Here is a 13,429-nt window from a genome sequence, read left to right as displayed (position 1 = left end):
GTCGGTGTGCGGCGTTTTTCTCGCCGCAAAACAAGCTGTGCATCGAAATTTTCGGCGCACGGAGCGTCCAAGTAAAAGAGAGAAGTCTTTTTGGTCCGGAGACTTCAGGGAACAGGAGACAAGCTCTATCCAAGCCCTGGGAGAGCACTTTCACAGCCAGACAAGAGTTCAGCAAGGCAGCAGGGCAACAGCAAGGCAGCAGTCCTTTGTAGAAAGCAGACAGGTGAGTCCTTTGAGCAGCCAGGCAGTTCTTCTTGGCAGGATGTAGTTTCTGGTTCAGGTTTCTTCTCCAGCAAGTGTCTGATGAGGTAGGGCAGAGGCCCTGTTTTATACCCAAATGTGCCTTTGAAGTGGGGGAGACTTCAAAGAGTGGCTAAGAAGTGCACCAGGTCCCCTTTCAGTTCAATCCTGTCTGCCAGGGTCCCAGTAGGGGGTGTGGCAGTCCTTTGTGTGAGAGCAGGCCCTCCACCCTCCCAGCCCAGGAAGACCCATTCAAAATGCAGATGTATGCAAGTGAGGCTGAGTATCCTGTGTTTGGGGTGTGTCTGAGTGAATGCACAAGGAGCTGTCAACCAAGCCCAGCCAGACGTGGATTGTAAGGCACAGAAGGATTTAAGTGCAAAGAAATGCTCACTTTCTAAAAGTGGCATTTCTAAAATAGTAATATTAAATCCGACTTCACCAGTCAGTAGGACTTTGTATTACCATTCTGGCCATACTCAATATGACCTTCCTGCTCCTTTCAGATCAGCAGCTGCCACTTCACCAGTGTATGAGGGCAGCCCCAATGTTAGCCTATGAAGGGAGCAGGCCTCACAGTAGTGTGAAAACAAATTTAGGAGTTTTACACTACCAGGACATATAACTACACAGGTACATGTCCTGCCTTTTACCTACATAGCACCCTGCCCTAGGGGTTACCTAGGGCACACATTAAGGGTGACTTATATGTAGAAAAAGGGGAGTTCTAGGCTTGGCAAGAACTTTTAAATGCCAAGTCGATGTGGCAGTGAAACTGCACACACAGGCCTTGTAATGGCAGGCCTGAGACAAGGAGAAGGGGCTACTTAAGTGGGTGGCACAACCGGTGCTGCTGGCCCACTAGTAGCCTTTAATTTACCAGCCCTATGCACATAGAGTGCACCTTACTAGGGACTTATAAGTCGATTAATAGTCCAATCAGGTATGATTCCAGGTTACCATGTTTTAGGGGAGAGAGCATATGCACTTTAGCCCTGGTTAGCAGGGGTAAAGTGCGCAGAGTCTATAAACCAGCAAAAACAGTGTCCGAAAAGTGGAGGGAGGCAGGCAAAAAGTTAGGGGTGACTACCCTAAGGCTGTCAGGTCTAACAATATAGTTATCACTTCAAATATAGATCAATATTACCACAATTGGGGGAAACTTAACATCAACAATAAACAATAGAATCAGTGGCATGAGTTATCCACAGGAAGCCCGGTAGTAAGCAGTGTTCAGAGTGTCTCAAGTTACCCCCCTGGAGTGGTACAAATGATGCTCTTATGAGTTACGTTACAAACATAAGTGAATATGATATCTATTGGATGCAGTCCAGATCCAATTTAAACCTTGAGGTCAGTCTCTTATATTGGTAAACGTTCAGGAACTGAGAGTTTTTGTTATTTCTTTCCCACATACATGCAGGGAGCCAGAAAAGTGCTGTGGCAGAGAGATGTAAGAGCATTCAGGGACAACTTGGGCAAAAGCTCCCCCCTCCCGTTGGGTAAAATCCAATTTATAGACCATTTATTAATGAAATAGAGTAAAATCAAATAAATGGTACCTGAATACCAGCTGAAATCCTATGTAAGCCTGATAGAGAATGTCCCACATAAGATCTTGGTGTAATACCACATTTTTGGAGGCATGAAAGGGTCAGATTTCCATTCGGGCACATAAGTAGTGGAACTGTTTGGGAGTAAAAGTTATTAGCAAATGGCCTTATGATCAATAGCTGTGGGATATTCAGTAAGTAAATTGCTAACCTCAGAACCCAGAATTCTCGTAATTCATTTTATTTTTCATCAGTCCAGCTAAGATAGCAAAACAGAGTCCTGACAAAGGTGGCTGCAGTCGCAGGTGAAGGTCACACCAGGTACATATGTTTGCAGAATACCCGGTAACAACCCTATTGGATGACTTGTGCTATAGAATTTCATTAGCAAATGGGCGTTTGCTGGGTTATTGTTCTCTTCTGAGTATATTGGGTGTTCACTAAGGAAATGAAGGACATTTTTATTTTTTGGGCTATGCTGATTGCACAACATAGAAGCAGCAATGGAGGAGTTCTACTCACAGGATATGACTTAATGAGCTAAGGAGATATTGGACTTCCATAATCTGGAAATACAAATGAATTTGGATATATTTACGAAAAGATATTAGAAGAAGAAGTTTATAGGGAAGTACTGGGGACCTTTAGCTGGTGATGATTCATTAGTAAGGACAGATGGAATGGCCCCTGGACATGAACTATACATAGAACTACAAGCAATTACCATCATCTTGGGAATTCATTAAATAATTCTTGGATATGCCTTGGGTTTTATTTTGCCTAGTAAAAAAACGAAAATATAAGAAATTTAAAAAAAACTATGAAATGTGGTTTACATTCTGCTTTCTAATTGCGCATATTAGGAATCAGCAACTAATCCAATTCAACCAGCCTTTTCTATCCAGAAATGTGCTCACGGCTACTGCAGACGAGCTCAGGAAGTGGCGACTCAGAGAGACGTCATAACTATGAGCCATTTTTAAAAAACCTAAAACATAAGTGCCTTTTACAACAAATGCATTATAGACAGCTGCAGATCGAGAAGCCCTTCTATTCCTTGCCCATCATTCACAACCAAGGACTTGTTCATTGTTTTGATATTTCTAGGAAGAAATATGGACCAATTTAGGGCTTGACTTATAGCTTTACATTGTTAGAGCGACAGAGTTAAGAACTCCATTGCAGTGAGGGAGTGAACGACCACCAAACTTAGAGATGTCCACCAGTTCAGAAGACATCTCTTGCATTGACAGGAAACACTCTCGCCGCGGTTCCCATCAATGCATTGAAGGTTTCACGGATGACTTTGTCAACATGATGGAGCTGTTCGGCAAACTTCCTACCTGTTTTTATTTTTGGAAACAAAATCCCAATGAGGTATTTTGTTTCGAACATATAAACGGCAGTGACACCTTCTCAATGTGAGTTCTCTCCCATGGCAAGAGGTTCATCGTTCAGTTTTCACTGCCTCCTTTCGGACAGTGAACACTTGCCATTTGTTTGCCCGCTCCGAATAGCATGGCTGGACGAATGGCTAAACCTCTGCCAGCCATTACTCAGTTGGGTGGTAGGAGGAGTATGTCCACATACTGAAGGGCCCCCCGACTTTAAATGAGCCAGGTGGACCTTCAGGTTGGTGGAGATGATGCTCCTTTGACATAACTTCTATGCCAGGCCCTTAGTTGTTATGCAATGTTATTTTTGAATACCATCAAATGCCATTTAGGCAGCCTTTGAACTGCTGTTTGTGTTAGGGGTGTTGGCACCCTTTTCAGTGGGTCTAGCCTTAAAACCTTGCACCAACCTGATGCCTCTAAGTCTTAGCCCATGCGTGAGAATGATTCCAAGGGCCTTTTCTAAAAAGACTTTTGTAACATATGATAGTAATAAGACAGTGTGTGTGGTTTTTTTCAATAGAAATTAGCACTTACTCCAAACACCAAATCCTACGACAGCAAAGGCCAGAAGAATATTCAGTGCACCACTAAAATACAGCGCTGGTCTGTGCCAATGGGGACTCAGTAGGTCAGCTGAAAATTCAAAGTTTAAGATAAAAGTACATTGCATTAGTTTGGATTAAGTCCTCATACTTCCAAAGAATAGTCCAGTACTTTGCATAGAAAATAATATTTAGTATGATCCTTTAAAACACATAGGGCTGTGGACACTATGTTGGGGTTCAGTAGGGTGTGAGTGGGACCAACATATAAAAATCTACATATCTGCTTGCTCCTTAACTTACTTGTCCATGAACTCCTCAGCAGGAGTGTATACAAGTCCTAAACAACATAGCATTTACCACATTCATTTACCACATTCAATCATTATGAGGTGACGTTTCCACCTTGGGGTGCTGAGTTACATTGAAAAGTCAAGTTTAAACTAAATTTTCTAGACTGCCTCTCTCTAATCTTCAGCGGGAAAAAAAACTTTTGTTGTTCAATATTATATATAATTTTATAAAACATGCTGAATTTTAAATACAATGGAATCATAAATGGACGATCTCTTGGAAAACTTTACATAACCTTTTTCAAGAAACACATTCTTTCGTTCTCAAACACTATTCAAATTGGCTATCTTGTGGGAAAGAGTTAAATATGTAGAACAGTAACCTGTGAGCTTTTCCTCGCAGAACCAGAGATGGTGGAATAAAATGTTTAGAGCAAGTTAAAGTAGTACATTTAGCTGCTTATTTTTGTACTGGAACCACGTGTGTGTTTATTGCATTGAGGATATTAGTTACTTGTGACTAGAGCTTCAGCAGTCTTTCCTCACTTTAAAGCCTCTGTGAGGACATCTGTCTGCTTCCAGAGGTACTGCATGCTTAGGTTACCACAAATATCTGGGAGGACACTCGTTCAGTGGAATCGCCGCCTGTCTTTTCTAATGACCTCTGTGATACCATTTTGTTTCTGACTGGTTGTTGTCATGAAAATGTCACAGGTGATTTAATTGATTACACCCAATGTGAGACCATCTGCAAACTTATGAGCTCTATGTGGATTTTGTTTGCACAGGTAATCAAACATAGGCATTTTACTGCATTTTCTACTTTGTTATCACAACCATCATGTCTTGCCATGGGATGTTTTTGTAAGGGAGATGTGTGTTCAGAATAGAGACACTTTATAGAGCAGCAGTACCTTTTCCCCTACATTACAATGGCCACCAATCAATACTAAAAGACAAAGGGAATATTGAAGTTATGTTATGTTTTGTTTAATTCATAAAGCACTCATTTGCAAACTGCTAGGCGACAATTACAAACAAAGGAATACATCTAAAATCAACCTAACTGGAGGTAGAAGTTAACAACAGGGTGAATAAAATACAGGATTTTCTATAGCTTCATAAAGTGCATTAAATTGCTCCCTGGGCTAAGAATGAAAGGTGGAATATTCAAATAGCCTGCGTTGGGATTGTCAAAGACCTTTGAGGATCACTGAGCTTTGGCGACCACAAGAAAGACTCGATGGAATGAACTAAGCGATTGATTTGAGGGGCACCACTCTAGTCTGGCCTTCTGGTGGATTGCTTTGTGCCCAATTGTCAAAGCTTCAAAACAGACTTCACTACAGATAAGAATTAGTTGAATTAAAAAAGGAGATAGAGAATTTGAAATGGGCTCCTGCTTTGAAAGCCCAGAGTTCAGCCTGGGCAGTGGCATTTTTCACCACATGTACTCGAAAAGTAATCGTTCAAGGAGGACAAATGTATGTAAAGAACAGTAAATCTTGGACTTGACCACCAATACCAGCTGTGCTTCAAAGGTGGGGAGTATTTTCTTAGAAATCTCAGTTCCATAAAGCAAATGTTGTCACCTTTGGCCATCTCAGTGGGCCAAACTAGAATTTACATAGGTGGCAAGGTCACCCACTGCCTTGGCAGTGGAGCCATAACCTGTGGTCATATTCTATCCCTGTACCACTGCAACATGAGACATCTGGGATGGCAAGCAGGAGCTAATTATTGGCAGAACTACACTTAATAAACTTGAAGGGCTGTCACTGTTTATTAACAGACATTCTTGCAGCATTATCTTAAGGGTTTTTGGTGCCTTTGGCAAAACATATTTGGGGCATCCTGTCAATTTAGAATTTATTTACCCATTTTTTGATAATTGAAGCCCAAATAATGCAAAAAAGTTAATTTTACATTAAATGTTCAGAAATGGGTTCAATCAAAATTCCTGAAGGTAACACTGGAGAAGGGGAGATGCCAATATGGAGAAATAAACACAGCTGCAGGATAGACAGAGTGAGATCCCTTTCCCTACTTTGCATGTACCTTAAAGCATTTCAGGGGATTTGCATAAGACAGAAGATCCTGAAGGCTATTCCTTGTTCTGAGGGATGAGATGGGCTAACTTTAAACCTTGATCCTCTATGTACATCTAAAGCCAGGCCTCTGCTTGATGGATAGTTTTGATGGAGTCCTCTTCGAAATCTAACCTTACCCCATCTCAAGATTAAAACCAAGGAAGGGTTCTATGCATGTACCCCCACTCACTTCCAAGATTCTCAAGGGACAAGGCGGGTACAGCTTTCCACTCTTATCAAACACACTCATGCCCATTGGTACATTCATTCAGTGACAGAGGCTACTGGTGGGGGAGTGGATGTTCTATAAGTCTAACACATGCCCACACTCACCTAGTAAGTGAGTGTGCACTGTAAGTTAGAAAGAAAGGTAGAGCGAGACAGAAAGAGAGAGAGAGAAAGAGAAGGAGTTTACTCTACTTTGGAAATTCTATAATGTCCAGAACCCCCGTCCCAGGGAAACCTACACAGGAGTATTTGAATTAAGTCCCTCACTCAGCACCCTATACTTCCAATGCCCATGATCACACCCAGACTTGGGAAATCAAGACACTCACATAGCTTTTGAACAACACATAGATCCATCCTCATACACATTCCACTACCATACACCCTCAAACTACAGGACACACATTCCAACTCATGCTCATTAATGCTCTGGGTGCAGTACTCCACACACCAGACATTGCAGACCTCATTACCTATCAAAAGCATGACTTCTCCTTCATCACAAACACATGGTTCACCTCCACATCTTTGCACGTCCTAGACGCCCATTATCCCAGAGGCTACAGTGTCTATGGTGTGGAACAAGGAAGGAGCCTCAGTGTTATGCACAAGTCCTCCTGGTCCTCCACAGGTAAGTACGTAACACTCAACTCCATGGAGCTGCTGACATGTCCTTTTTCTCTCTCCACAACTCAAACCATCACATTCCACCTCATCTTCATGAACCCACATGCAGAATAAGCACTTCATTGATGAATTCTTAGATCTCCTCACCATATAGCCCATCCAAGATGCCTACACCTCCTCTTGATTGACTTCAACCTCCCACACGATGCAAGCTAAAAACAAACAAGAGGCATCCTCTTCAACCTTATCTATTCACTCAAAGTTGTAGCATGTCACATAACCAATACACTTCAAATGCCACATCCTCAGTCTTGTCTTCTCAAAATCACCAACAATCCAGTCAAAACCATCCATACATTGGGACGGGATTGACCATTCAGCCATCCCTATCTCCCTGCTAAGCATACTACCAACAAACCAAAGCAGCACAAAACACAAGACTAAAGCTACAGATTCTTTAAATACTTCTCTGTAGGCAATGTAATTCTGGAGCTTCGCTATTACCCCATCAACTCAATATCAAATGTAATACCCTTGTAAAACCATCCATTTTTTTATTAAACTATCTAAATTTTCACACCCCAGTTACATAACAGAAGTGCGAGCCAAAGACTTCAGCACCCTAAATCTTGCTCATGATAAACAAACCTTTCACAAACAGGAAAGAAAATGGGCAAAGAATGTAATTACAGAGAACCTCGTGATACTGAAGACAAGAGTCTCCATGCAACATGCAGACAGGTCACTACATCAGTCTAAAAAAAGTACTACTCCATCACCATCAATGAAACCACAAGCAGAACAGAACACTGTCCAAGACAGTCAATCACTTCATCAACTCCCTGCTGAACCCACCTATTCCTCCTCACTTCTTCAGTGAAAAAAAAGAGAAGACCTGATAGCACATTGATGGCAACAAGCCTCCTTTATCTCTCGCACTCACCCCTTCCCCTAGATTCCTGTAATGGTCAGCCTTATCTCTCCCATATCTCTCAAAGTCACTTCCTGTGAAAATTATGTCTTACCATTGTCCTTTATAAAAGCTGTTTCTAAGGAAACTCTCTCACCTCCAACTACCATTGTCAAAGCCTTTCTCACTCAAGGCATCTTCCCAGAAGCTCTCAAGGTTGGCCAAATCCTACCATTCCTAAAGACCTCACCGACTACTGGATCATCACTAACCTACCATTTATCGGTAAGATCACTGGATAAGCAGTCTAAGTTCAACTCCATGATCATATCAATGTTAACCATCTTCTGCATGACTACCAGTCTGACTCCAGATTACTGTGCAGCATGGATACCGCCACCTTAGCAATCATAGCTGATGCCCTCTTGACCACAGATGAAGATGATTCCTCCCTCCTGATATTGTTGAACCTCTCAGTCGCCTGCCAAAAGATATTTCTCTTCTTTTCACCTCTCCTGGGAATGCATAAGATTTTGGCACATTCCCAGGTTTACAAGTCCTTGTAAATCTGGGAATGCATCAAAATCCATGGGAGGTGCATGGGAACACCCACCTGTTAAGTGTTTGCTGTGCGTGGCTGCAGGCCACAACAGGGTGCTGAAGACCAAGGTTTTTAGTGCAAGGAGTGGCCAAGGGCCACACCATGTACCTATCATGCTGGACAAATCTGCCCACTGCACCCATTAACTAAAAAGGGGAGGAATTATGGCGTGGGTTACGGTTGAAGATCATCCTCTGTACACACAGATGGGCATATTTACAAGCCCCGGTGCGGCCTTAGTGCCACCTTAACATTACATTTCTCATGCTAACACAACGTTAAGGAGGCCATTCCTCCACGCCATATTTACAAAGTGGCACAATGCCTTCACTGCACCTCTTTGCAACCCCTTATGCCACCCTATGCCTGTGTCAGGCATAATATATACAAGGGGTTGTTCCCCTGCAGGAAGGCCCACAAAATGGTGCAGTGAAATTTACGTGTTCACTGCGCCATTTTTTCTGTCATTTTTAAAGCCTGCTCAGGGTAGGTGTTAAAGTGACACACCCGTGATAACCTATCAGTCTCCCTGACATTTGTTGGACCAGCCCCCAAAAATGCAACAAAGCACAACAACAGCACCAAAAATGTTGATGTTGTTGTGGTAACACCACCATGGTGCGCCATATTGTAAATAGGTGCAACCATGGTGTCAATGGGGGGAATGCAAGACAAGTGGTGAATCAGGACCGATGCTCCTTTTTCTTGTAAATTTGCCCTTACGCACATAAAACATAAGTATTTATTAGGGTACGTGGCATATCTAGCGCTATTATCAGGTAGGCGAGCTCAGCAGATGTTTACTGAGCACCAATCGTGGCCAAGAACCACGCCCTAAACTGATGGGCACGGAATCAGAGCACAGCTAGGTCGATGACATTAGAGATATATTATAGCATGTAATTTATGAGCTCATCGTGAAGATTATGTGTGAGGTCACACACAGGAGGACAGACAGGACTGTGCAACTTTTTCAAGTAGCAAATTTTCAGTGTTATGAGTGACAGCCGCAAACTTATTTCAAAACAAGATAATTTCAAAAGATTTTAAAACGAGAAAGGCGTCAAAAATCAAAAAAGAATGGAAGACCTCTTCAGGAGGGGGGCTAGTTACCCTATGTCGTGTGTGGTGGAACAACTTAAGTATGAATTGCTACCAAGGTACTACAGATCAATCAAGGGCCCTCGTTAGACAAATCAGTGGCTTATGCGATTCTCAGTCCCAGGGCTTCCTCTCCCACAGAATTCATTCCTCGCATTAGCACATTTTGTTAATTGGAGCATCTTTCCACAGTCACTGTGTTTTCATCCCTATAAATGTATTTTCCTAACAATGGCTTTCCTCTCATATATGTTTCTCTCCCCTAGCCATTCGGGCCCATCCTATAAAGATAACTCTAGTTATAGAAACATTTCCTAATAAGAATGTTTAACCACAACCCCATTTCAGGTCTTTCTTTGGAACTCAATTTATATTGTGGCACAAAAGAAACCAGACAGCCCCAGAGTGTCTTCCCTCTGTACTCTCCCGTGTGAAGGACATGAATGATACCCTGTATGGACCTCTTCCACTGCCAGACCCGGGTGTGAAGGAATGACTGCAGAGGGAAGGCTCAGGAAGATGTGTTTGAGGAATAGCCTGTTCCATTGGGCTGCGGCATTGCCCCTGAACAAGCAGTAATAGGTCTGCCTGTTAGCATCACATGCTCGAGATGTACCTATGGAAGGCGCTAAAAAAGTATGAAATAATCTAACCTTCTGGGACACCTGTGCCTTCATCCTCAGGTTTCTTCCTCGCCTTGAAGTGCAGCGATGTGTACCCTTCCTCATCCCCCATTGATGAAGTTACAAGGCAGGTTCTGGGGCAGAGTGTCTGAGATTTCAGTGGTCACTTGGTCTACAGCAGACTAGTCACAGATGATGTCTGTGCAGGAAAGAGGACGCCCACAGGCCCGTGGAATCTAGGTCTCCTGCCCGCTTACTTCCTGTAGGTGGTGAAGGCGCTGTGAGCAACATGCCTTCTTATTAAGAAAGAGGTCTCTCAGAGGTGTAATGGAGGGTTTTCGGCTATCAGGGGACTCCACTAATCTATGACGTTCACATTTCTGTGAGGTTCTGGAAAGTTAGGAACCCCTCATCAAATATTGGCAAGGTCGCCCATCATTTAATGTCACACCACTGGCTGAAAGTGGCATTCCATGGGTGTTGCTTGGGGTGTTCCCAAGCAACAACCATGGAACCCGAAGGAGTCTGACACATTCCCAGATTTACAAGGCTGGGAATGAATCTGATTCCTATGCCAAATCAGGGGTGGCGTAAGTGTGATCGAACTGGGAAAAATATACCTTTATTTCTCCCCGTTGTATCCTCTTTCTATGTGTTCTGCATTTTGCAGCATACATAGGGCCTCATTTACAAAACCTTTGCACCACCATTGCATCATTTTGTTTGGATGTAACAGTGGTGCAAGCAGTGCTTTACACTGCTCCACACTTACAAACCAACGTATTGGATCCAATGCATTGGTTTGTAAAGCCTTGCATCACATAATAGCTGCACCAGGTATAACGTTTGCAAGGTAGGCGCTCCTACAGGAAAAGCCACACAGAACTGATGCAGTGAAATTTACAACATTCCACAGCATCATTCTGCGACTTCACTGGGTCAGAACAGTAGTGTCTGCTCATAGCAGCCAAAAAAATGATGCAGGGCTTTTCTCCATGGGAGCCTTCCTCGCATTGCTGCAGTAGAGTCTTTTTTTATGCTAGTCCAGCAATATGTTAGTTTAGCACCACTAATACGTCAGAATTTCTGATGCATCTGTGAAAATGTGCACCATGGAGCTCTGTATTATAAATACAGCGCATCCATTGCACTGTTAGGGGGTCGTAGGGCAGCAGAAGAAATCTGACGCATCATAGACGATGCGTCAGATTCTTGTAAATGAGGACAATAGAAAGAGAAAAACACCTCTTGTGATTGTTTTTGTGCAGGAAGGTGTCCTCTCCTGCACAAAAACAATGATTTGATCTCCACAAAGCAGACACCCTTGCACCATGATGCAAGGGTATCTGTGTTGGTGCTAGGCAGCAATTTGTGCCCTAGTGCAGGGGGAGTGGGCGGAAATGCTTTCCTGGTGGTGCAGGAGGGTGCAGCATGACCATTTTGAAGACACGTCTATTCATGTTTTACATGATGCTACTTGTTTTTAGGCATCACGGATCCCTCTATTTGTAAATGTTTACTCAGATGAGTGCATCCTCATGAATCAATAACCTAGACAGCTTCACCCACCAGCAAACAAGCCAAGCAAAATCAGATGGATATACCCATGACACAGACCTTCCCTGCAAATAACACATCACAAGAGAAACAAAGACAGCACAAGAACAGTAAAACCTCTTAAAAAAGTGAAGGGCTTCTTTCCATTTCAGAACAACTGTGCAAGCCCTGTACTCTCACACCTTGATGGAGGCACCGTTCTGGTCAACTGACCACCCAAAGCCGCTCTGGCGCACCCCAATTTTCCCTGCACTTTGCAGCATGACTCATCATAGATTTTAAGGAATTCTACCACATCCACTCAAAGGCAGTGCAAGTACATTGACTCCTCCACTTTGTCCACAGGGCCTTCAACTCCACCTGATTCACATACATATCCTGCCACGACCTTCCTGGCCAACAAACTAACCACCTCAGGTGGACAGAGTCATCCTAGAAGCCAAGACATCATCATAATGGATGGTAACATGTACAAAAAGGAAGGAGCCAGAAGGCAGGTCTTCTCCACCTGTGGCTCCCTGTGGCACTTCCCTTTGACATCAGAACTACTCCAAACTGCCTACAATGCAGAGAGAACCTGAAAACCTGTATCTTTAAAAGTGTTAGGCCCATATTTATACTTTTTTTAGCGCCGCATTTGCGTTATTTTTTGACGCAAAAGCAGCACAAACTTCCAAAATACAATTGTATTTTGAACTTTTGTGCCAATTTTGCGTTGAAAAACGACGCAAATTCGGTGCTAAAAAAGTATAAATATGGGCCTTAGTCCCTCACCCTGTGGGACATGAGACCTAATCTCATGTCTGTATTGTAAACAACCTTGGTTCGTACCCAATGGCCAGCGCCTCATTGCTTCCTAGCTACACTTGCGCCACACATATGCCCCCCCTTACATACATCTATGGAAACACACCAGGGACATAATATTGGGACTTCCAAAGGAAGCTTTGGGTTTCTCTGATAATGTAAGTAAACATTTGAGGAATGCTGCTTGGACTACAGTAGCATCAACACTAGGAAAGTCTTGTGCATGAGAAAAAAGGCATCAAACATGTCTTCTTACCTAATGCAGAGACATATTTACCTTTCATTAGATTACATACAAAGCAGGAGAATATTTTTATAATGGAGACAGAAAATGCTCAGTGAATAAACGCATAAAATGATCAGGTGAGATTCATGGATCGCAAAAGGGTACGTAGTCTAAGTGTGTTTGTGAATAGAAATACCATCACAAGTGTAAAATGAGATCCCTGGTGCAGGAGTGGGACCGCAAAGAAAATTAAATGTTCAGAGATGCAGGATACTCTATACTCATGACATAGGTCCAGAAGTTGGCTAGTATTAGGTTGGCAGAATTCTATAACTGAGTAATTTTTCATATCACACAGCACATGATTTCAAGTGTATTTTTTACTGTGACTTAGTGCAACAACCAAGGTTGAACAAGGTGAAAAGGCAGTACGAAGCCATAGTTATCAACAAGCACTTGCAAAGCCAATAGGAAACGCCTATGCAAGTGGCCTCGAATGAAGCGGCGTAAAGTACAGTGGTACAGAGTAGATTGGCAGACAGTGCAGTGGCATAGAGTGCATTGGTTTTGAGTTGAGTAGTGTAGATTGCATTGTTGTAGAGTGCAGGGACTTGCAGTAGAGTGGCCTAAAGTG

At 42.9% G+C, this 13,429-nt stretch overlaps 1 protein-coding gene across 2 annotated transcripts in view; it reads right to left on the bottom strand.

Moving 5' to 3' along the window:
• LOC138303624 (killer cell lectin-like receptor subfamily F member 1) overlaps positions 1–10,359 on the bottom strand; it is a 44,159-nt gene extending 33,800 nt beyond the window's left edge. For both annotated transcript variants that reach the window (XM_069242920.1, XM_069242919.1), the window contains exons 1-2: positions 10,236–10,359; positions 3,725–3,823 (exon numbers count right to left, since the gene is read on the bottom strand). In XM_069242920.1, coding sequence (XP_069099021.1) covers positions 3,725–3,823; positions 10,236–10,317 — 181 coding nt within the window. In that variant the 5' untranslated portion in view covers positions 10,318–10,359. The remainder of the gene's footprint in view (positions 1–3,724; positions 3,824–10,235) is intronic.
• Positions 10,360–13,429: the final 3,070 nt, after the last annotated feature.

Source organism: Pleurodeles waltl, chromosome 7, assembly GCF_031143425.1.
Source record: "Pleurodeles waltl isolate 20211129_DDA chromosome 7, aPleWal1.hap1.20221129, whole genome shotgun sequence".
Lineage (NCBI taxonomy): Eukaryota > Metazoa > Chordata > Amphibia > Caudata > Salamandridae > Pleurodeles > Pleurodeles waltl.
The sequence above is the reverse complement of the archived record's forward strand: the minus strand, read 5'-3'. Positions and strand labels throughout refer to the sequence as shown.